General features: G+C 38.1%; 2 protein-coding genes across 3 annotated transcripts in view; one reads left to right on the top strand and one right to left on the bottom strand.

Moving 5' to 3' along the window:
* Nucleotides 1-11,884, top strand: part of tafa3a (TAFA chemokine like family member 3a) — a 104,665-nt gene extending 92,781 nt beyond the window's left edge. For both annotated transcript variants that reach the window (XM_044348696.1, XM_044348694.1), the window contains one exon: nucleotides 11,289-11,884. In XM_044348696.1, the coding sequence (XP_044204631.1) occupies nucleotides 11,289-11,300 (12 nt within the window). In that variant the 3' untranslated portion in view covers nucleotides 11,301-11,884. The remainder of the gene's footprint in view (nucleotides 1-11,288) is intronic.
* The window catches only part of LOC122980554 (adenosine receptor A1-like), a 719,840-nt gene that overhangs the window by 374,816 nt on the left and 319,382 nt on the right, over nucleotides 1-25,642 (bottom strand). The window lies entirely within an intron of this gene.

The following is a 25,642-nucleotide window of genomic DNA, read 5'->3' as shown; positions in this document are numbered from 1 at the left end:
ATCGTTCTACATACTGTAGAATTAGACTTTGATCATGGCCATCAATAATAGAATGTTTCGTATAATTTCATTATAAATTTCATTTATTTTAGTACAGACAGAAAAAGGCTAAGAAGTGCGTGCTCCATTGTATCAAATAAAAAATAATATGTGAGGTGAAAGCGGCTTTCTTTCTGACGGGAATGATGGAGTCTGGTTGGGTCTACTTCTGTGTCAGTCACATACCCTCCTCGCACAAGGCAGGTTTTTCTTATTGATTATATTGATTATTCCACCAACTACACCCCCGTTGTCACCACTACAAGTGAAGAGAATCCCTCCAGACAACATCAAGTTCCCCAAATGAGCCAAACACACTCCGACAAACAAACTTTCAAACTAACTGTCAGGAGAGAAACTGACAACAAATAAGGAAAATAACACCAGATTTTCATCTGGAAGCAGATAAAACAACAGGCAGGAGTCCTGTTTGAACTAATATTAATTAACAGAAAGTGAGCAGGTGTCAAGAAAAGAAGCTCTGTGTGTCACTGACTCTCTGCGCTGGAGTTCCCGCCAGAGAGGCTCCCTGCCCCAGCATGCACCATGTAGGCTGACCTGCAGTGGTGATACTTGATATTTTTTTCATGTCTGTGACATATTCTACAGATATAGACATTAAAACCACAGTGAAAGGTGTAATGTTGCTGGTATGATGTCAATATGACTGTCAACAGATCATTTTCACTGTCTATCTTTGCTGAGAACTGCGTGTTACGCAGAAAAAGTAGATGAGATGCCGAATCTCTAGATGGTGCGCTGCTGCAGGCACGTATGAGATGCACTGCTCACGTGGGCTGTGTGGCTGCCGTAAACTGTTAACATGGGCGCTGAAATGAAAAGCATGAGGTTCGACGATGCACATGCCTTGCTCACACAGGCTGTGTGTCCCAGGCGTTAGTGTAATAGTGTAATATTGTCGCTTTCTTAGAGGGTGAATGCATCTGTTTAAGGAATAGTTTGACATTTTGGGCAACATGCTTATTCACTGTCTTGCTGAGAGTTAGATGAGAAGATTGATGCCACTCTCAGTCACAAGAGTGGTATCAATCTTTTCATCTAACTGGCCAAGAGAGCGAATAAGTTTATTTCTAAAAAAAGGAGTGATGGGGTGAAAACAAAGGTTCACTGCCAGAATTAAACATTGTGGTTATGTGGCATGTGTCTTAACCAGTAGGTGCCAATTCAGTCAAAGTTCATGAATTATCACTATTTTCCATTATGACAAGACATTCATTAAGATAGTTTTATTAAACTTTCATTATGTAGTTTTAGACTGGCACACCATGCAATTTTTAGGGCAATTAAACTGTAATTTCACTTATTTGATTGACAGGTGATTAGCACTTAAAAATACACTGCCTGATTGATGCCTATTCCGTGATAGCAGTGTTTTCATCAATAAACATTAATACTTTCAAGGTTTTCATGACGAGCTGAGATCTTGGCTTGTTTTAATATAGAGCCCAACTACTAAACAGAATATTTAGTGTCAAAATTATTCATGAATATACATGATGTGCCACATTAATATATGCAACAAGACATTTGTCTTGTCTCTGCATGGACCTACTGTATAATTTCAGAAAAAATCTGAATTACAGGGTTGAAAGAACATGTGTCAGATTTATTCTCTTGAAAATAATAAGACCAAAAATACAATTTATGCTGATAACAAAAAACATGTACATAAATAGATAAAATAAATATAGAAAGTAGAAAAGTAGAAAGAGAGTAGAAAGTAGAACGAAATTTTATCATAACACTCACAGTTGGTGGTTTAGGTGAGAAATGAGATACACTATGATTTCACACAGCACATGAGAGCTATGTAAATAGAAAATTAATTATCACTTCTGTAATAAACAGTGTGATTGTACACCAGTGACTTCATGGTACAAATTGGAAGGCGCAGCCTCTAGGGAGTGACATAAGAGAACATTGTAGGTGACTGTGCAGAATTTCAGCTCACGTCTCCATCTTGTCTTCATGGTTTAAATGTTAAGGGTAAGAAGGAGCAGGCTTGAGTTGAGCCCTGCCTTTAAAAAGTCAGCGCAGGCTTGCATATGACTTCAAAAGTGCCAGCAAGAAGCAAAACAAAGGCAAGAGAAGGCAGGAGAAAGACAAACAACAAACAATAATCCCTCCAGGAAGCCAAATCGTTGAGTGGGATGTGCCGAGGCAGGGCAGGAGGGCTCAGGCTGTAGCACTTCCAGAGATTAATAGAGGTTATCTGGACGTGTGTTTTGGGTTTTAGGGTGTGGTAGACCTGAAGTGGATGGTAGGTGAGGGGGGACCTCAGTGGGCCCTTAGCCATCCATCACGGCCCAGTGTTTGACTCACCAAACGCCTGTAGTTGAGCTGCCTCTTCCATTATTCATGGCTACAGGAGGCCTGGATGAAGCAGAGCTTTTTATTTTAGCTGGGTTAATAATTCATGCCCTCTCACACAGCCACAGGAAAGCAGAAACAGAGGCAGAGACAAGTAGGGGTCCAGGTGGCTAGTAGAACCCGTCAGAACCTCAACTCTTTTTTGATTTGGGAGTCAGCAGGGTCCCTCAATGCTCATGGCCCTGCTGCCTCCCGCAGAGAGCCAGCAAGGGATGGCTTGCGAATGCTCGAGGCCTCTGAGCTCGAGCTTCTAGGGCAGTTAACATCAGTCTGAGCCCTGGCACATTTGGTGGCCTAGGCAAGCTTCAACCCAAACCCTAACCCTAAGCCTAACCCCCCCCCCCCCCCACAACCCCCCAAAATTACATAGATAAATAAATTAATAATTAAACAACAATGGTTCTAAAGACACAAACATGCCTTTCATTTATTACAGTTTTTACTAAAACAAATCTAATTACAATTACAATATATGACTAAAATAAGTGAAATCAAAATCAACAACATAATGAAGACATGCAAAACTCACAATAGGGAGTCATAAATAGATAATATAGAATTTAAGTATAAATATAATTTAAATAGAACTTTAAATAGAACAGAAATGTGCCGATTGTTTGGAAACATACAAAGTACACGCAAAAGATTCATGAATAATATCCACCACTCCACTCGCTCAGCTCTGAGCCTTTGTTTGACGTGAGTAGTTGCTAAGAAGGCTATCCTGACATTATGTAATTAATGTTGCATGTTGTGCAAACTCTACAGCAAGAAAATTCCATCATTGTTTACTTGTTTTGTTATGAGCTGTTTATATGGCATAGTATAGTGCATACACTGTAGCCTCTTTTAAATTATAAACAGGAAATTATGTCTAGAACTGCATCAGTGGTCTGAGCAGGCACCACGAAGAGCTCCAGTGCATTCGATAGGGGCACTGGGAGCATGTTAACCAAAGCTAGACTGCAGCTATAGCTAGGATCCCGCCTGATTCGGAGGCTCTGCTGAGGATTGAGATCAGGTTCACAAGTGTGGCGTTGGTGTAGTGGCTGTTTTTGTGATGTTTCTTGATTTTGTTCTTTGAACAATAATTTGGAATTTCTGGGAAAAGTGACACCATTGCTTTAAAATTATTTGAAAAAAATGAAAAAGGTCTTTGAATGGGCTATGTTAATGATCCTATGTTAGAGACTATTTGAGCAGGTCTTAAATAGTCTCTAACATAGCATTTGAGCTACAATTGTACATTTATTTTTTAATACAATATGACACTTGTTGACAGTTAAAATGCAACAAGGCCATCAAATTAAATGACCAAATACATCATTTGACCATTTGCACTCTAGAACAACTCATAGCAGTATTTTCTAATCTTGTGCCCCTGTCGACAGTAATCGGCAGGACAACATCATCTGTCTGTCCTTTTCAAAACTGTTTCTAATCACTATTTAAAAATAATGTTTTATGATGTTACAATGCTGTGGTTAAGATCTGGTTAGGTTTAGGCACAAAAACCACTTGGTTAGATTTCAGGGAAAGATCATGTTTTGGGTTAAAATGACAATTTTGTGGCATAAAGTGTGGCATAAAGTTACTACTTCTTTAAAATTAGGCAACCTTTGTTGTCATGACAACAATAATAGGTAATTCAGACTGTTGGGTTATAACCCAACCACCACCTCACCTCCTCCAAATGAGGAAAACTGTCAACATATACGCCATCTGATCATCATCATAATTACTACGGCCGCCAGATGGCATATGACACTCAAAAATAACTTTATGTCATTTTTGGGCGAATGCCACTACGATCTATTGTGTTGTTTTTCTCGAGATGACATTTTATATGGCAAAGCTGAAAGCAAGTACTTAATTATTTTTTAAATATTAAAGGTCTTCAGTTGTAATCCTTGCCTGCTTTGTGCTATTTTTTTGTTCTATGTTCTGTGGTTTTACCAGGTCAAAACATGAGACTTGAATATTTTTTATTTCAATCTCAAGTGAAGTCTTTAGGGAATCAAGTTCAAGTCAAATTTTAAGTCATTATTCTTTAACCTAAGTCTGACTCAAATTGAAGTCTGCATAAGATATAGTGTATTAATTTCTTTAATTTCAAAAATATCAAAAGATGGATGTGAGATTATGTTTTCTCAGAATACATAATGATACATAGTGTGGATGTAAAAAAAATGCTTGCCTTGTACTGCATACCCCATACAATACTATAAATCCTCTCTTCCTTGATGTCCAGTGGTGACATTGTTGATAAAAAATGATGGTGTCATTTCACCTCATGATGAAGTCACATCAATAAGTCAGACGCCATTACACCCTGCAGGCCCCTTCTCGGACAACTCCAGTTGCTACCTCTTTCTCTGCATGTCGGGCAGCAGCTAGTTTTATAGTCCTGCTGGTAATGTCAGGAATTATAACTCCTGCAGCTCCTGCTTTTCACTTCCTATCAATCAGAGGACACAACGGCAAAAGAACCACAGAGCCTTTCCACTTGACAGGTGCTATGACGCTCATAAAGAATGTGTTAAGGGTTGGCGATGGAAAGCTATCTGAGGTGGATTTCATCTCAAGACAAAATGAAAATATGCCCTAAATAAGTATACTACACCACATCTGTGTAAAGGATATGTGTTCTAGTCTTAATACACTGTATACTGAGTAGCAACTTGAAATCAATTATTTTTCTGTACTATTGTCTGTTTTTATTTCTTCATTTTTCACCCCAATTTGGTATACCCAATTCCCCTGCACTGGGGTCCTTGTCACTGTTACATAACATTCACTCTTTCTTCCTAGATCCCAACCTAATAGTAGGGCCAATAGTGCCTCAGCCAACCAGTAGGAGGCTCTAGTGCCATGACCAGGACATGATCCCTCACTGACTTCCCACCCACAAACACAAAACGCCAATTGTTGCAGTTCAAGGTTCATTCTTGACCTTGGAAACTGGAGCTGACTAAACTATTTCACCTCAAGATACATGTAGCTATTCTGGACCTTTTAACCACAGAGTGACCAGATGAGAATGGGTGAAATTCAGGACAAGGGAGTTGGGGTGGGCGTGGCCTCCAGTACATTACATTCAGTGTCAATGAACAGTAAAACACATGAAAGTCAAAACTCAAAATTTATTACTTTTGTTCATGATGTCAACTGTCTGTCATTAGGAAAAAGAAACACAATGATAGTGTTGTATGTAACAATGTGTAAATTATTATCCATTACATGAAATTTATTTTATTTTATTCATTTCATCAGTACGGTGCCTATCACATCTGTCTGCATGGCGTGCATGTCACATCACTACTTCTCTGTGGCTGCCTGCAGCTACACTTCCCCTGTTCTCAAGACTGCAACTCCTGTTTTATTCAGAAAAAAGAAAATTCAGAACAGGATTACAAGAAGGCTAATATATATTTCAAAAATAACTAGAATGTTATTGTTTCTAGAATAGCAATAGTAATGTTCACCTCAGAAAATCACTATATAAGCTCAATAATACCTCACTGGAAACAAATCTAGTATTCCTGAGTTCAGTTGACTCACAGTGTTAATACTAGTTCACTTAAATTTTACGGCAGTCACTCACATGTTCATGTTGAAAAAACTGAACCAATGACTCAAATGGGTGGCTTAATTTTAAATGTCAGAAGGATTCATAATATTAATAACAAAACATCAAACTCTAATGGATAAAATAGAGAGATAGATGGATTGGCTCAGAGGATGATATGAAGCGCAGTGTGTCCTGACTGACTGTTTACAAGACGCATTAACCATTATGCACAGGTGACAGGTATGTTACAGTCATTTTAAATGTCTGCTGTAGGAGCTTACAAACACTTTTTTTTTTTTAGATATTTTTATCATAAATCCCTCCCACAGTGGCGGCTGCACTCTCTGTCACCTGCTTTAAAACAGGTCGAATGACATCAACAATCTGTTATTTATGGTAGTCTAATCAGTGCAACAGACAAGTGAAAACAAACAACATTAATACTCTTAAATATTTTACAAAAACAAACAGGACATTTAAAAAAAAACAAACAACTAAAAGCAGGAATTATAGCCTATAATCTAAGTGATTTGATCAGAATATTTTCACAGATTCAGAGTAAAAACAACTATTGAGCTACCAGGTTAATTCATGTAGAGTAACTGATAATTTAATGAAAGGGTTCTCATTTGAATTTAGAGTCTTTTACATTTTCTTCTGTTATATTATTCATTATTTATGACAATTTGGCAGCACCACAAAAGACATAATACGTTTAGTGTAGAATTTTTCAATATTACTGTGTCACCAAGTCAGGTCTCCTCAGCATTTTTGCCTTCAAGTCTCAAGTTAAGTTGAGTCTCACAGCATACAGACAGCTTTCATTTTAGCTTGTTCATATTATCTATTATTACTATCTTAATGATTTATTTTCAGGATAAACAGGACAGGATTTGGGACATCTGGTCATCCTATTTGATTGTATCACATAGTCTTCAACAGTGGACTTTAGACATGAAATTGCCATGAAGCTGTAGATGTGCAAAGCACCTCCAGGACTTTTCATCCATGTAGACTTTGAAGTTCAGATCTGAGATTGAGATAAAAAAAAACTGAGTTCATTCCTGACCTTGGAGACCGCAGTGGACAAAACAATCTCATATCAAGTTTCATTTATTAGCACTTATTAAATGGACCTTGTTGGTACATGCAACCAAAGTGAATTGAATCCTGGTCCATACAGTCTGTTTTAATAGACTAATACAGTATCATTCAATGCAGCATTTCCATTTTGACCATTGACATTTCTGTTTTTATTGAGAGAATGGAGCAAAGATAAACTGTTTCCATCATGCTCTCATATTCACTCATTTTTCTTTTAAAGTGAACGCGATAAAGACATCCACCAACCCCAATCTGGACAACCATTGTCAAAACTTGGTACTGTAATGTACCAAACAGGAAAGCACAATAAGGGCATACATACATACAGACACATGCCATAAACAATACAATGTTATGGGTAAAAGCAAAAATAGTAGATATAAAGGAGGAAGTTGCATGTAAGGGAACCAAGTTTAGGCACATTCACTTTTTTCACTTTAGGTTTTTGTGAAGACTGGTTCTCCTATAGTTTAAAATGACACCCTGATACATCCTGCCCATTCTTTAAACCAATGTCAACCAACTAATTTGACTAAAAAGCACCTCAAATAGCTCCTGAGTTACTGAATTGTTTGAAATAATACATTACACGTTACACATTTTCAGGAGTGGTTTAAAAAATAAACACATAACTTTAGTTGCTTCATTGTACATTTAATTTTATCCCTACAAACAAGCTGATGTCACTTAAATTGAACAAAGCTGTGTGTGTTAGCTTCTATTTATCTACCTTTTATTGTCAAAAACATCATGTGAATAAAACTGAGTTCAGAGGCTGAAAGATGCTGTGAGACGTTTAGTCGATGACCAGTCTGAAAAGAGGAGCTAAGTCATTCTATTGATGATTGATTTGTTTTTTATAGCCCATTAAGACATTGCTGGGGGCTGACATTCAGCATGCAATTTGTGATTTTAGAGCAACAATGAAGAGTGATATAATGTGAGTGTCTAAAAGGTTCAAACAAGACCCATGCATTAAAAACTGTGAATATTCAGAGGTGCTTTCATTGCTTTGATGAGTATGGGATACACACATATGTGCTTCAGTAGCTCTCCATCAAAGGTGGGGTCTTAGTTTGTTTGTCAATGGGTCTTTGAACCTACAGCTGACCAGTCAAGTGTGGTCTTCCATCCTGAAGCAGCTTAAGCATCAAACACCGAGGAGCTGCCTTCTGTTCTCCTGATTCCCCCTTTGTGTGTTTATTCACCGATAACCCTCACAGTGACACCCACAACACCACAGCATGCTAATCACTTTGATAAGGTTTCACTGCACTGCATGGTTTTGTTTATGCTACCATCTAAGTTTTTTATTTTTTACTCCGTTAATTTTATGTCTTATCTCCTCCACTTCACTATGAGGGGAAATTAAAAGGCATTCTTATTTGTAGGTCTTATAATGATGCAGAGTAAGGGTCTCTGGCACAACTTCACCTACTTCCAAGGTGCACGGAGAAGGGGAGGAAGTCTTTTAACTTTTAAATTTTTTTTTTTAACCTTTTTTCATATAGAACTTTATTTAAATGTTGTTTGTAATGTGTTTTATGATGACCCTGATGAAGGCCACAAGCCAAAACGTCGATCAACTAATAAAGTTGTTCTTCATACTACAAGTGTTGCTGGAGTTCTCATCTCTCATTTCTCTAGGTCTTATAATGAGAAAGAAAGAAAAAGAAAACTTAGCTCAGGATAGAAATCATATACATGTGCCGCACATATATAACAATTATCAGTACATCAATAATCAGCAGTGCTAATAAATGCATTTTGGATTAATTTTTGCACTACTCTTTCAGCAGATCTAAAATGTGTGCTCCCTGTAGAAATATTTGGGCCCTATCACTAAAAACATTGGTCTCTGATAATGTTGTGACAAAACAGTGTGACGTAACTTAATGTATGAATGTATGTCTACAGCCAGCTGCTGCAACAGTAGAAAGACATTTTCATATTCTCTCTCACACCCATGATTCCCGAGGATTGTCACATGGAAGTGAAAATTAAATTGTGCCTCCCCACACAGCAAGTTGCTTTTTTTTCCCCTGCAGCACTAAGCAGCAGAAAAATCACACTTCCTCAAAATATTAAAATTGTATTGGTCAGAAAACTGATTGTATGCAGTAAAACCCTTTATTGGTTCAACTGGTGAGACCCTGCCAACTGCTAATTGAATGACAATAATGTGCAAATATTCACACAGAAACACCTGTGTTTGTATGTGTGTGTTTAATATCGCCTCCTACATCAGAAGGCAAGTCAAAAAGTTACTTGTGTTCTACTTTTAAAGGGCAAACCAACAAAGAACAACATTCACGTACGGGAGTATTTTTAGAGTTATGCTTAAAATGAGAGTAGTACAAACTGCATCTTTCATTCTTTTAGATTAATATTCATGAAAATGTCTGAGAATACTTATGCCAGCAGTATGCCATCATGAATAATAATATTCCCCCTGTTTGCATGGAAATCATTGAGCATGATGTACATCGCATTATGTCTGACTTCTAGCTGCTGACTGTCTTCTCACTTTTGCTGTATTAACATCACAGATGTCTGATTTATAAACATACCAGCTGGGAATTTGCACACCTTGAACCTGTCACACAGTTGACATATAGACTTTTGTTAGATGCAAAGCTAAAAAATAATAGTTTGGTTTCATGAAGTAGAGCTGAAGTGATTAGTCAATGTTAAATAGCTGGTAGATGAAAACAAGCATCAACAGCCACACTAGTGGCTCTTAAAGTCTGTAATTAAGCAGAGCAGTGCTTTGAGCAAAATGCTAATTCAGCATGCTATGCTAACATGATGATTGTCAACTATAATGTTAACGATGTAAAAAAATAAAAAGTTTTTGCCATGTTGACTGCATAAGTTTATTTTATGTATTTAATGTTTATTTGTATAGGGACAAATAAAGCATGAACTGATACCACATACCGCAGCATTTATAGCCTGAGCTAGTTTTGAATGCTTATCTCTAGACGGGCCTTTAAAATACATAAAACACAAGAAAATACATACAAAATAGCACAAGATGCAAACAGTTTACAAACAATGATACAATAAAATAAAATGATAAGCAACAGATCACTCATGACTACACTACTGATCCCTCTTTAAAAACTGTTTCAGTTTGAGTTTAAAATGATCCCAGTCATGATCCATGTAGAGTTCTATGGGTAAAAAGTTCCACATGTTGATCCTCCAGACAAAAAAAATCCATCTGTTCAAGTGTGAGGATTGACAAAAGAAGACCTTACAATTCCCAGCAGACGCACCACCAGGTTGCTGTAGTGGAGGTACCACTAGGTCACTGAGCATGTGGGCAGCCTGGTTATTTAGGCTTTTATAGATGAGTGTAAGATAAGTAAATTTAATAAAATGATCAAAACTTAACATGGCAGTTAGTGTGATAACATGCTAACATTTACTAATTAGCATTAAACACAAGTACAGCTGAGGCTGATGGGAATGTTATTAGTTTTGTGATCATAAATCAAAGTATTGGAAAAATTAAGGAGGGAAGGAGGAAAAGTTAAGTGACATAAATGACTGTTCCAAAGTTTGTGATTATCCATTTCACTCAAAACCACAAAAGTCAACCTAATGGTGGCCCTAGAGGAAATGTGAGGGCAACATCCTCTGGGAGTCAAGAATGTCAGCTGTTCATTTCATGGTAATCCACATAGTAGATATTGAGATATTACATAGGATAAGTGAAAAATTTGACCTGTTATTGGTGCTAGATGTAAAGTCAGGGGATCACCAAAGTCATGGATATTCATCGGCTGAGGAACATGAATTTCTGTTTCAAATTTCATGGCAATCGATCAGATAGTTGTTGAGAAATTTCAGTTTGGATCAGTGGTGGATCAACCGACATTGCCATCCCCACACCAACACTTTTGATAAATAGTGTAATGATGAATAGTCGTGTGAATGTGAATATTTGAGTCGCTACACTTGTATCAACTGGAATAAGTAAAGAGGATGTAATTATTTCCCTCCTCTCCCAGTGGTTTCTGTCATTCTGCATGTCAGATAGCACTGGTTTTGAGTGTATTACTATTACAATTTGTCATCATTAATGAGTCAAATCCATTTTTATCCTCAGCATCCATTCATGTCACTGACAATGTTTTCCTGACTCTTTTTTTCTTCTCTTTCCTTTTCTTTCTAGGTCACACGATAGTCGTCTGTTTCCAGGATACCCTTGTTTGGAACCAGACGTTGTTTCTTTGACCAACAACCGTAGGACATTTGGATATCATGTGTTTTGAGGATTGGTGGAAACCAGGGACCAATAAGGACAATAATCACAGACATTCCACTGAACGAATGGAGGAAAAGGAGCAGGAAGCATCATATAAGACTACATATCCGAAAAGATTCCTGACTTTAGATCCAGCATCAACAGTAGTTGTCTCTGAACTCTACTGCCCACCAAATCTCTCTTTGTATTATAGTTTTATTCCTATGGACTAGAAGACTCAACCATGAAGATATTTATTGACTTAAGAGACTGTGGATTCCACCTGAAAAAATATTCTTAGAACAAAACCATGTGATGTGAAATTTTTGTGTTATTTTCTTGCCAGAAAGCGCCCCAGAACTCTCGATGCATATCTGTGTTAAAGATCTAGTGAGATCATAAGCATTTTCATTCCTTTTAGCCTTATGGAGCCAATATCTTCTGTTTCTTGTTTTTTTGATTTGAAACTATTGAGTGTTTGGCTTTCTTAAGTTTGTTAGGACGTCGAGTCTTCTTTTCAAAGACTTGATGTGTCAAAAAAATTATGCCACAACAATAAAACCCTGAAAAAAATGTAATGATGGTTGACTTCAAGTCACCAAGGGTCAACACAGCTGAGTTCTGCCAAAATGTTTTAATGGTATCTGTTGTTTTCAAAGCCTGGTGACTACCATTGATGACAAATGTCAGTATTATATCAATAAATCTAACTCAATGGATGTCACTGTCTGGAGAAATTTGGGTTTTTTTGACAGTTAATGCAATTTGTATATCAGGCCATAATGCTGTATAGGCAGGAGCTGTTTGGGCTCAAAATTTGCAGTTCAAGCAAATAATTTGACAAAAAAAAAAGAAGAGGGAGGGAGAGAGCTCACAGTTAATCAAGGTTGCGCTCATGATGGAACTGAAATGTGAAAATCAGCAAATGCAGAAATAGGCCACGTTGAAAAATACAAAAGGGAAAATCTCACTGCACTGTTTCTTAAAACGAACAGACTTCACAAAAAGCCATCTGAAATATGGTCCAGGGAGAGACGATGATTAGCTCTCACCCTAAAACAACCCTAATCCTATTTGATTCATTTCCAAAACTAGATGTTGTCATCATCCAAGCCTTCGTTTATCGTGCTGTTGTTAAATTAATGTTTCCTATCACCAACCAAGCCATTTTATTTTCTTTTCCTTCCTTTTTTTGGTCCAAATGATTTCCCGTAAGGCACTGCCTGTTAGAAGTCCCAAAAGCATTGTTAGTGCATGTTATTAAAAGCTTACAGAAAATAAACCATCTGAAGGATTCAGGCTAGAAAGCGTGGAGCAGGAGGGTGGCAGAAAATGGACAAAGCACAATGGAAATGGATTATTTAGCCCTAGTGGCCATGCTAGCCACCACTTCTGTGTGGTCTAAAGGTGAATGAAATGTCCATGTATTTTGACACATATACAGTTTAATGATACTTACTGTCAACATGCAGCTCCATTACCCTCCGTTGCAGAAGACAAGACAAAAAGGTTATAGGCAGGCGGCTCCGAGGAGGCAGGAAACAGTCGGAGATGTATTTATATTTCACCTGCATGTGACATTTTCACATAGGGACTGGTGTGGTCTGATGTGATAATAAGTAATGTTAGTTTTCTGTATACCTGTCATGGTTATGACTTCAAGACAAATGTCAATATAACATCTGTGTGGAAATGACGAAGAATTTTCAAAAATCTTGAGTCTGTTTTTAACAAAAAAAGACACATTTAATGGTAAACAAGCATGAATCCACACACTGAAGCAGATAAATATTTAGTCAAATGTTGGGGTGTCTAGACTCCAAACAAACCACTGCTTTGTGGGGAATTTCATATTTTGTAAGTCAATTTCCGCCTGTAATTGAAACAGTGCATTCACTACAGAATGCTCCTTATACTAAACATAATTAATTAAGCAAAAATATAGAAGGCTCGCTCCCAAAGATCAGACCCGAGGGACCGGCGCTGAAGGGGAGGAGTGTGGGGGGCTGCTATGGTTAGCGATCCAGGTTGCCTCTTGTTTGGTTAGAAATCATTAAATTACAGTAATGACTAATTTCTCATTCCTGCATGCAATTCGCCGGAGACCACCATGGATTTAATAAAGAGCTTGCGATGAATTACAAACAGCGAACGGCTGAGGAAAGGCTACGTGATTATACAGAGTAATTCAAAAGTGCATTAATAAAACAATACAGAAACATTGCTAAATCATTTGAGATAAAGGTTATTTGCATAATTCATTAAGATTAATCAGACCAGGCAATCCACCACAGTGCTCCAAGGAACAGAGAGAAGACATGAATCCAATCCCCTGGAAAAACCTTTTCTATCTACAAACAATGATACAAATCTACCCTTGGATCAGAGAATTAACCTCTGTGCACTTTACAGCCCCTGCAGTGTTGAAACACAATCCTTCAGTCATTCACCTTTATGTGGGCTAATATTCTATTAATAATGAAAAATCTTTTCATACCACAGCTCCTCTGGGTTTTGTTGCTCTGCCATAAAAGACCTTCACAAAAGTTGAATGGAAATGTATTCTGCGTGTTTGGAAACCACAGTGTGGATCTGAGAGCTGGCTGTTTGACAATTCTGTGCGCCGCTATTGACTTCAGCGTTTCATCCTCTGCAGTAAAATGAGGTGGGCAGGATGCGCATGGGATGAGTTTGGCAGCGGTCATGGATCACATACTGCAGATAAGTCACCTGTTGTGCAGGCTGTGACCACCTGTAACCACTGTGATCCTCACTACACTCGTGTTCTCAGTCACTGCAAGCTCTGGTTTGGCTGATATGAGTGTTTAAGGGATATTTCCACATATTAGGAAGAGAATCTGCACATTCACGGCCCTTTCTGTGTGGTACTTGTGTTGTAGCTGAGCTAACAGCTTTACTATGAGAGGCTCTCCAGTGTCAGTACATAGCCATAACCCGGCTGTTCATCATGGTTAACATTACTTTAGCCTTAATTATCTTGTTAAGCTCTGAATTCTTCAGTTCAGTTATGCTTTTTTGGCTGTTACATTCAGTACAAACAAACTTTAGTACCAAATCATCAGAGTGACTGTACAGATTCACTATTATCACTGGATGAGTCAGTGGCCTCAAGCAGTGGGGCTCCTCTCACTGGTGACTGAGAGCAACTTTGTCAGCTCAACTGTGTTAAGTAGTATTTTGTACAAATACCTCCTGGTTAAAAGCTTATTACAAGACAGCAAAAGCCACAGAAACAATCATGATATGAAAACAAATAGTTTGATGCTGAGCTATTAATGTTATAAACAAACAGTTCTCTCAGCAAAAAAAACAAAAAACAAAAAACTTCTTGCCCCAAAATGTGAAACTACTCTTTTAAAGATGATTACATTTTATATCAGTGCTGAATTTCCTTTTAACATTACAATATTCCTGTCAAATTAGTCATAATTTCTCCTAAATTTCATTCTTGCCGTGGACGAAAATGTTCCAAGAACTTCATTTAAATCATCATGCACATTAAACTTCTCTAGTATAACTCCTGCTAATTAAATTCTTTGAGGTGGGTTATAATATGTAGGTTATTAGCTTATAGCTGGTTTAATTGCAGATTTTACAAACTGACACCTCTGAAGCTGTTGATTAAAATCCTCCCACACCTCCTCCCTGGAATAAATTCCCTGGTCAGCCATCTGAAATAGAAAATAATATTAGGAAAATGGTATTTTTTAGCTGTGGTCAGGGAGCTGCACACATCTTAATGTAAGTGGATGACACTGACTCACCAGTCCTATTTTTAATGGAATTAAATTCAAGACCTAAATTTCTGTTTAATCCTATCTCAGAGTTGCAGCTTTCTATTTGTAGCATTTTTTCTTTGCTGAGAAATATCTAAAATTAATATAAATCAAAGACCAAGTGAATATAAATTGAAAATCACTAACAACCAGTTTGTTTTTAGGCTTATCTAGTTTAAACAAGATAGTAATCAGAGATTGATAGAGACAAATTTCCCTCTCCCAAAGCAAAAAGAAACTTAACACAATTAAGAACATTTAGATCTAAATCAGGAAGGGTCTTGCACTTTACGAAATGTGCACACTGAAAACAAAGCTCTCAGTTACACAAACACCATCTGGTGGGTTTGCCAAGGCTTTATCTTGACAGGATGAATTAGTTTGAAAAACTGTCAGATACACCAAGCAAAATTAAATTTTCTCATTTCGTAATGAAAGCTGACAGACTGTAATGAAAAACCGCTCGATCTTGAAAACACCCAAGATGAACTGTAAAAGTCTGCCTGTAAAAACTTTCTTGCTTTTTAAAAATCTAATTGTGTTACTCTCTCTTTTCAATATCCAGGGTATTTTTCGTCCCTAAATTAGATGTTCTAATTCAGTTTTGGTCGGAGTTTGATGTTATTTCTGACGGCTGTTTGTGTTATTCTCGTCATCCCTAAGCAGTTTATTTTGAAGTGAGTTGTGCCTCTCTCTCTGTGAGTGCACCACTGTGACCTGAGGCATAATGGGATTATCCTGCTCAAGGCAAGACGTAGATGCCTTGAATTCTAATATCAAAGTATTCCTGTACCTGACACCTCCTCCTCTCTGTGTTTCTCATGCCTGACTGGACTGAGAGGCGATTAGCTCATGAATCACGACATAGCCTGCAAGCTGCTTCGGCAAGTCACTTACACATCCTGTTGAGGCTTCCTCACCAACGTTTTTTTTTCTTTTCCTGGCTATTAACAACATCACATATTGTACCTTCACAAGCACCAACCTGTTTTGTGTGAAGCGAGTGGCAGCTAATCATGCTGGGGTTTTTTTTAGCCCATAATGCTTTAAGAGAATCTGACTGGCCTGCCCTGCTCTGCAAATCTGAAGCTGTGCAGTATATAGGCACCCATGTCCAAGTATGGTGTTGACAAGACATTAGTGCTGGCCGCTGCATTTGCTCTCACCCCTCATCAGAGACACTCTCCGCTCCCACACTGCATTATCACAATGCCCTCGGGTCAGTGAAAAGGCCTGCTGTAATTTGAAAAGGAAATTATCTTTTGTGGAACTTACTCAGACAGACAAAAAGTAGGGGAAGAAGAAAAAAGGAGGGGTTAGTGGGTGTCTGTAGGCAGGCACGGGGAGTTGATAGAAAGGTGAAAAATACTACTTCCTCTCTTGGCAACCTGTGAACAGGTTAATGGGAGTGAGGTTCGAAATGAGCAGATATCTATCTGGATGGGCAGAGAGGGAGAGGCAGAGACACACAAAATGACATTCTGATGGATTTCTAACTGCCTTTTTTCTCCTTGGCCCCATTTCGCAACGCGCAAGTGGGCATTTATTTATTTATTTACCTTATTTCTCAACGCTGTAAATAGCATCCAATTTTGTGCTAATGGTCAGGTTACACTGCCCAGGAGCAGGGCCGCCCCAAGTGTGACATTTGATGATTGAGGGGACTAGTAGATGATGCTATTGAAATTAAAGTATCGGTATAATTTCTTTTAGAGGTAGGTGGGGTCAATGGACTGTTCCATTATGTTTGTGGTGTGCAAATGTCCTTCACTGCTTGATTTTTTAGCCTTGCTGGCGGCGTGGCTCCAGGGATGATGATGCCCATCTGTTGTTTGTTTTTGTTGATCCACCACTTTAGTCCAGACTGAAATATCTCAATAACTATCACATAGATTGACATAAAATTTTATACAGACATTCATGATCCACAGAGGATGAAACTTACTGACTTTGGTGATCCACTGACCTTTCTCCTAAGTTCAACAGAAAGATTTGATTCAAACAAGAATGTCTCGAGAACCACTGGGTGGATCGCCATAACATTTGGTACAGGGATTCATGTTCTCCACAGGATGAATTGCAACAACTTTGGTGATACACTGACTTTTCATGAAGCACCACCATCAGGTCAAAAATTTTAATTTGCACTAAACTTTGGTTTGTGACCAAATACCTGCAAAACTAGTGACATCCCCATCAGCCTTTATTTTGTGCTTAATGTTAATTAGCAAATGTTAGCATGCTTACACACTAAACGTATGGTGAACCTGGTAAACATTATTCCTGCTGAACTGAAATACAACCTCACATGGAACTGATGTTTATGAAATGGTGACAGTGGGGAATATCAAAGAATCAAATTTGTCAGTACAGTTTCATATCAGCTCCACCTTGATAAGCACTCACAGTAGCTCAGGTTAGAATTATACACACATTTTTACAGCTGAAAGTGGGAATCGTCACTCCCTTGCATTTGATGCCATTTGCAGATAGCTTATGTCTCTGCATTCAAATGAAATGCTTGGAAAATTGAATTACCTGCACACACTTAAGGCTGTTTTTTTTTTAAATGCTGAGATGAGAGATTAAACTTTAAAGTGAAAACGATTAAGTCTGAGAAAGCTCAAACTTGTTTAAAATGTTTCGTTCAGTTCCATTTCGTTTGATGGTTGGGTTAGTTTTTCACCACATTGGGACCAACTGAAGTTCACGCACCACCCCATCACAGCCATATGGAAGTGTACAGGTGGACCTTGGTGATTAATACAAATGATTTATCAAAGTAAATAGCTCGAGCTGCTCACTCTCCACTCCGAGCCAAAGAGTGATTTAAGATCTGTGGCCCATGAGGTACAGGGGAACTTCCTCCAACAGATGTTCCTGACTAATTATCTATTGTAGCACAGATCCCAGAATCCCTCAGTTCCTCTGTTGTCTTCCGGTGGGAGCCTGGTCATCCCTGTTTCATATCCTTGGCTTGGTCTCCACTTACCTGGGGCACTCCTCTCCATCTGTGAAGGGAACTGGAGAGACACACAAACTATCCCACCAGCAATATACACCCCCATACCCACACCTTTAGCTGTCATTTTCAAGTACAAACACCCCTCTATCCTGCTGTTTAAGCTCAATGGGAAAGGAGTTATATAAAGTGCAACCGTCTACAGCTGTTATGTTTAAGTGTGCTTTGCATCAGCTGTAGCTGGTCTTTGATGAAGCCATGTAGTTATTCACGAAACAGACCTTTGAACGTGGCAGCATGGTAGAGCAGTGTTTAGCACAGTTGCCTCACAGCAAGAAGGTTCTGGGTTCAAACCCACCGGCTGGCTAGGGCCCTTCTGTGTGGAGTTTGCATGTTCTCTCTGGATACTCCAGACCAAAAACATGCAGGTTAGGTTAATTGATGGCTCTGCCTGTAGGTGTGAATGGTTGTCTGTCCGTATACTACATGTTAGCCCTGTGATTGACTAGCAACGTGTCCAAGGTGTACTCCGCCTCTCGCCCAGTGTCAGCTGAGATTGGCTCCAGCTCCCCCATGACCCTCTAGAGGATAAGCGGTAAGGAAAATGGATGGATGGGTGTTTGAACGTCTTTGCTTGTTAGGCATTTTAAAGCGAATTCTGACCAGCTATTAATTCAGATTCATTTTTACGTGTCTAATTCAACAAGTAGAACTAATTCTACGAGAGTTGAAGCATGAAACTGAAAGACTGAGTTCTATCATTTGCAAACCATGAAAGTGGATGTAATTTGATTCAAAGGTACTTTAAGTGTAGTGTGCAGAGTTAATGCTGTGTGAATCCCTTTTCAAAACTGTTAAGAAAATGAGGTTTCTGCTCTTAACACGGTTGTCTACGATGAACAACACATTTATTCCTGATAAATAATTTTTAAAAAAGAGTGTTTACATGGAGAGCAAATTGGAACAGTGTGCACATTTTCACAAACAGTCTACGTATTTCAGGAGGGCATGGTCAGAGGAAATTGGCAGGTTTAGCTACATGACATCAAAATGACAGAATACCTTTGGTTCTGTCAGCTGTCTAAAGCTCCCCAGCCTTTACCCCAGCCTTTGCTAGCGTCTTCCATTCGGACTAATGGACTAGGTGGTTGAAAAAACCTTTCTTGTAAACAGAGAGACCTTCAGCAGCACCTTAGACAACCCAGGCTGCAGCAAAGCGGAGCTCGAATGGATTAAGATATGCTTGGCTGCCTTTTGCAGTCCTGTCAATGTGGGCTGGGTGTCTGTGCCGCACAGATCAGAGAGACGCAGGAAGGTCATCGCCGCTGGGAAAAGGAGGCAGTGAAAATATTGTCCTGACAAGATGTAGAGTGACTTTTGCAACCCGAGGCTTGTGTTTCAGATTAAACCATGTTGGCTGATAGAAGAGGTGAAGTCAAAGGAGGTGTAAAAGGGGGACTTGAAGGGTGTTGATGTTGCCCCCTTTAATTCACGGTCCCCTCCTCCAAACCACTTTAGATGAGAATGTTGATGTGATGTTAAATGTTATATGTATCCTACTGATTCACACCATTTCATCACCTAAACAGTACAGTACAGTTGTCCATATAATATTAATGGTCTGTTTTTTAACACAATAAATCCCTATCAAAGGAAGGCATCACTAAATCCTATATACATATCAACTCTATCACAACACATATTTCTGCAACTTTATAATCTGTACAGCAATACAACATCATCTATCCTTAGACCATTGATTCAGATAAGGAAAAACACCCCCCAAAACCCCTTTAACAGCATAAAAAAATGGAAGAAACCTCAAGGATCGACCCCTCTTCCAGGATGGACATGCAACAGATGAGTGTAAAAAACAGACAAAGAAAGCAAGAAAATAGAGAGAAATACAGCATGGAAAAACAGGATGACAAAATCATAGATGGATTGATGACATGTGTGAAGAATCTCACCAGGAGGACTTTGATCAATTTCCAGGTGCCGCCAAAAACAGATGCCATACGCACTTTATACACTTGGCACTTTATATCTTTCCATTGTATTTGTGATTTGTGTCTTATGTATGTGTTTTTATTTTTTAAATTGTGAACCTGTTAATAAATTAATAAAGCTTTTTTTTTTTTTTTAAAAAAAGAGGACAGGTTACACATACACACTGGGGAAACTCACCATTCATCATTCACACAGGGGAGGGAGATTGTCAACAAATACCATGAAAATGCCAAAACCAACAACTTGCAAATCTGTCTCTCAGTAATACTCTGTCTGTGGTACTCAGTCCCCAGACCATTTGTTCCCACTGAAGTTATAAATCTTTCAAAATGGTTACAAAAATATAGTATCTTTTTTTTTTTTTTTTTTTTTAAGGCTGAGTCATTTTCTAAAACATCTTGGCACTGCTTTTAGCAAACGTTACTCAACCTGGAGTGATTTGTGCATTTGTTGGGGACAATTTTTAGCAGCGGATTAACACACATTTGTTGCTCTAGTGACTATTTATGGCAGAAGGATGATGTACAGTATGTGGAATTGTGTTCATGGTAATGAAGCAATACATCACCCAGTGTGCCTCACTGATGTGTTTTTGACAATTTAGCTCTATAGGACGTAGGGCTTGGTATCAGTACTCAATACCTTAAAGATATTGGTACTTGATACCTTTAAGGTATAGACCAAAATAACCCAGTACCAATTAGTATCTTATCTTTGACTTCTCCAGTCAAACGACACCTGCATTTGATCCTTTTTGTTCCCACATCTAGAAAAAAAATGACTATTTGTATGGTTTTGCTCACAGCCAATCACCACAGGTGTTCTTCAATTTAATGCAACGTGTTATTGGCCCATTACCCCAGCAGCTACAACCAATACAGTCTGTGGTTATAATACTTTACTGTACAGTTTTGTACAGTTATTTAACAAATATTTTAATAATTTTAACACTTTCAAAATGTATTTGTGTAAAAATCATTTGGATGGGAGGGAGTGGTTGCATTTTACACAACTGAATGTTTCCATTCACATGATGGGTATCGAATGAAATATAAAAAAAAAGGTATAGAATGAAGTATTCTATTGGTATTGGTATCACTTTAAGGGTACTGCTATTGGTACTGGTATTGTAATTTTTTAAACGATACCCAGCCCTAATAGGATAGAGGAATAAGCTAAATCAGCTTTGGTTACACAGACAATAGTGTAAGATCAGTTCATTGTTGGTTTGGCTCTTTTCATGGCATTTGATGACAATGACAAAATAATATTGCCAAGCTTGTATATTTTACCTCCTGATATCATTTCTGTCCTGTGACAGTCAAACTGATTTGTGTGTGTCTGTTGTTGTTATCAGAATATTCTCAACCCAAAGATCTGTGCTTATGCTGTACTAAAGAACACTTTGTAGAGCAAATTTATGTGTCAACAAATAGACTTCTGAATCAGATTTTGAAACAGCTCAGCATAAGTTCAACTGATAAATTTAAAGCATACTGATTCATTATAGATAAACTGTATCTGATTATAGACCAGGGGATCGCCGCTCAAGGGAATTCTATTTACCCAAATAATGTTTCGTTTGCCTTGCTGGATCATCCTAGCTTTTTTTTTTTTATTGCTCATTAGGCCTGTCAGTTATGAAACCATCATGCAGGTCCTCCTGTTTATTTCTCAGTGCATTGGCAGTATAGGCGCAGTTCTGGCATATACCAGAACGGCCTCAGCAGCACTCTCTCCATTAGTTTGGCTGATTCAGGGTTGTTAGCCATTTTTAATTTCCCATTAGACCCACAAAAGCTCTATTCATGTCCTCTCTCAGGTAACTCATTAATTTGCTGTGATGCATATGAGATGGTGAAGAGAGGGACTCTTGCCAAGAGTTGGTTAGCATTTTATGCATAAAAGAAATACAGAGTAGAGCAGATGGTTACATTAGGGACTGATGATACTGACACAATGCAGCGTGTGAACATGTCTGTGCGTTTGTGTGTGGGAATAAATTACTATGTGCGTGTATTATATTAGGATATTAGGGAGTGATGATGTGTGTAGATCACAGCATGTCTGTGCTGAATATGTGCACTGCATAGCCCCTCATATTCACTTTTACTATTTGCCAGGTTAAGAATTAATTTGTACAACAACAGAGGATGAGTGCAAAAATCAAATACTCAGACATGTATCAAATCTAGCAGTGTTTGGGCCATAAAGAAGGAGAATGTTTGCACATTTAAGCAGCACATTTTTGCCTATAGTGACAGAACAAGTGAGGACCAACAGAAGGCTTGGTTCGCCCCAAAACTGCAGGACTTCACTTTCATTAAACTCCATGTGAGTCTCAGCATGCTTGCCTTTGTTCAGCCTGTTCTCTGCTCAGTACCACAATTTTTCACTTTGCTGTATACAGTTGGAGAGCCACTGCATGACTCCGTCTTATTAACTTATTCTAAGGTAAGTTTGCTCTATGATGAATTTAATTATGTGATATAGTCTTGCAGCAAACCTCATCACTTTAAAAATTCTTTATGTCACGCGGATTTAGATTGATTCATGCAGGTTTGTTTTCAGTAAGAAGACTCAGGTTTGATTGACATGGGTTTTTTGAGGGCAAAAATCTATATGTTTTAAATGAAACTGTTAATCACACTAAATATTGGAACAACACATAGGCTGATATTCAAGTCTTTGAATAAGAATTGTATTACAATGATCAACCCAGTGACTGATTGATGATTGATTGGCTTATTGTTGTCCATTTGTTTAGTGACATTTCTGCCAGAGTGTAACTCTGTGCAATGTGGAAAAGCTTCTGCTAGCATTTAGATAAAAGGAGGCAAAATAACACATGACACAATGCAGTGCAACTGAGGAAAACACACACAAAACACAATCAAATGAGGAAAACATCTTCACCACATTGACAACACATATGCAGTATGACAAAACACGCTATAAATCAGTGACTCAAAAAATTGGGGAGGAGAGGAGGAAAACCAACCTACAGTATCATGTTATTTTACACTAGTTCGCTACTTATCTCTTCTTTCTTATGTTCAATTTATATTATGTTCTTATGTGACTGACAGTGTCTAACATGTCGGTCATGGCTCGTGGTGATGAACCTACAAAGAATTATCAGTGACTGTGCAGCTCCCCTCAGCTTTACGGAGCTTTACACCAAATTTCAGCTCATTGTTTAGCTGTCCAGCTGCAACTTTACTATTTTGGTTCACTCTCAACACTCTTATAACGTTGTTTTCGGCTGCAGCGTGCAACTGCTCTAAAAATCCTATTGTATACTACCAGCAGCACCAAACAGCAAATAGACACAATTAGCTGCAGACTTGCTGGTGAACATAGTGGAGCATTTAGCAGCTAAAGAGACAGATATTTCCCTCAGGAGTTGGTAGAGAGCAAAAACAGAGATAATAGAGAGTGAATATTGGACTTTCATTCACCAGGTGGATAGAAACACAACTCCAAACGAATGATAATGTTACCCTGTAATTGCTGGATGTGTAAATAAGCAACTGTTTGCTAACAAGTTCAATATATAAACTTAAATTGTGTGTAAAGGAAAATCAGAGATTTCTTTTTAAACATATTATACGTGTTAGGAAATAATTGCTGAAAACGTGAAAAAACTGTTAACTATATAGCAAATACTGACTTTATTTTTTAAAATATCATCCATGTTACTTGCCTTACGCCTACCATCAAGATCTATTTTAAATTTTATGTTTTTATACAGGAGTTTGGTATGATGGCTTTCAGCGTCTTCAGTGAACACACCCCCAGCATTTCAGGGCAGAGAATACTGCTTATTTTTCCAAGATTTTGAAACCTAATTTTATATATTTGACGATTTTTTAATCATTCAAATCTGGCTTGTTGGTTGGTTTTACACATTTTTCTGTGGTGTGACAAACTCAGAACACATATTTATTATTGCTTTATATGGACTTTAAAAGGTGATGAATTGTTTCACCGCCAGTTCGTCACACTCACACTCACGTACACTACAGTCGTAGAGAGTTGAAGATGAAATTTGGGAATTGTCATTGGACAACACAATGTCAATATTGTATTCTGGTTGTTGATTGGTCAGGGAGGACGTCCTCCATTGGACCATCATTTTGAAGTGTTTTGGCCAATAACAGATTTGCATGAAAAAATATGAAGCACATTAAATTGATACCGTGGACAGCAGAAGCCCATCCTCCTTTGCTCTCCTTTCACCAATTCACACAGACTGCCCTGCAGGTGTTGCTGTTGATGCATTTTAATCAGAATTTCAATAAGGGATTTTGTCCAAAGAAGAGAAAAAAATTATTTTGTAAATGATACTGAGATTTGGTAATGGTTTATTTCAACTAATTACTCTTTGTTATATTTTGATCTCCCTCTTGCCTCTTAAAAATAGAGGAGGAGCAACCTCCTCTCCTCCTCTATGGACCAGTCTCCTCTGCTATAAATACAGAAAAGACAAAAAATAAAGGAAATTTACAGTTACTGACTCCATGATTTAGCATGATGCAGGCTTTGTTATACATGATATACACAAGCTATGCACTACAAATATAGAAGACATCTGAAATAATATCTGAATCATACAATCAGAATGTAAAAATTGAAATAAACTTCATAGACAATGCTATCGTCTATTAATCACTGGCTGATTCTTAATTAAATGAAAATTTCTGCAAACTATTATGCTGGTCTAACTATATGACTTACATTCCTTAGTTGTTGTGCTTACTTCTTTGTTCTTTTGGTAGTCTTAAAATTACAGCCTACCCAGTAGCATAGGCAGAAATCACAGTGTGGATGGGCACAGTGAAAATCAGGTGGGCCTGGTCCGTCCAAGACCAATCATACTTAATAGGTTCTGAAAAGTATATGTTAACCAAAATAGGCCATTACAATTATACTTGCCTGAATGCACCACAGTTTAATCATACAAGCCTTATAAATCATCAAATGTATTGTTACAGGCACCAAGATGAACATTAACGGTCAGGAGCAAATGAGTTTTGAAGTGGGGGTTCATTCAGCTTTGGATGACATAATAAGATGATCAGATCGATGGTATTTCAGCCATAACACTAATGTATCTCACCTCGTAAATGGTCACATAGTTTAGTAATTTATGTTTCACAGCAGCGTTTGCACTCTAATGTGTCTCAAGAATAAAACAGGAGACACTGCTTTTGCTGAAAAGAAAGTTGGAAAAGAGCCTATCGAGTTGTAACCGACCAGTCTGATGTGTGTTTAGGTATGTGTGGTTATCCTGCAGAAGCTTGGTGTTGTTTTCATTGCGATTTAATGAAGGTAAACACAGTGAAAGGCATTGCGCTCTGGTGCAGCACTTCTCAGATGCTGTGGATTTATCAAACTATCAGTCCTGCTGCCTTCAGATGCTGCAGCTTTTCATACAGTATAAACCAGCTGTGTACAACAGATACTGTAAGAGTCACCCACATTCATTAACAGATCAATACAGATGCTTT

Source organism: Thunnus albacares, chromosome 4 (assembly GCF_914725855.1).
Source record: "Thunnus albacares chromosome 4, fThuAlb1.1, whole genome shotgun sequence".
Classification (NCBI taxonomy): domain Eukaryota; kingdom Metazoa; phylum Chordata; class Actinopteri; order Scombriformes; family Scombridae; genus Thunnus; species Thunnus albacares.
The sequence above is the reverse complement of the archived record's forward strand: the minus strand, read 5'-3'. Positions and strand labels throughout refer to the sequence as shown.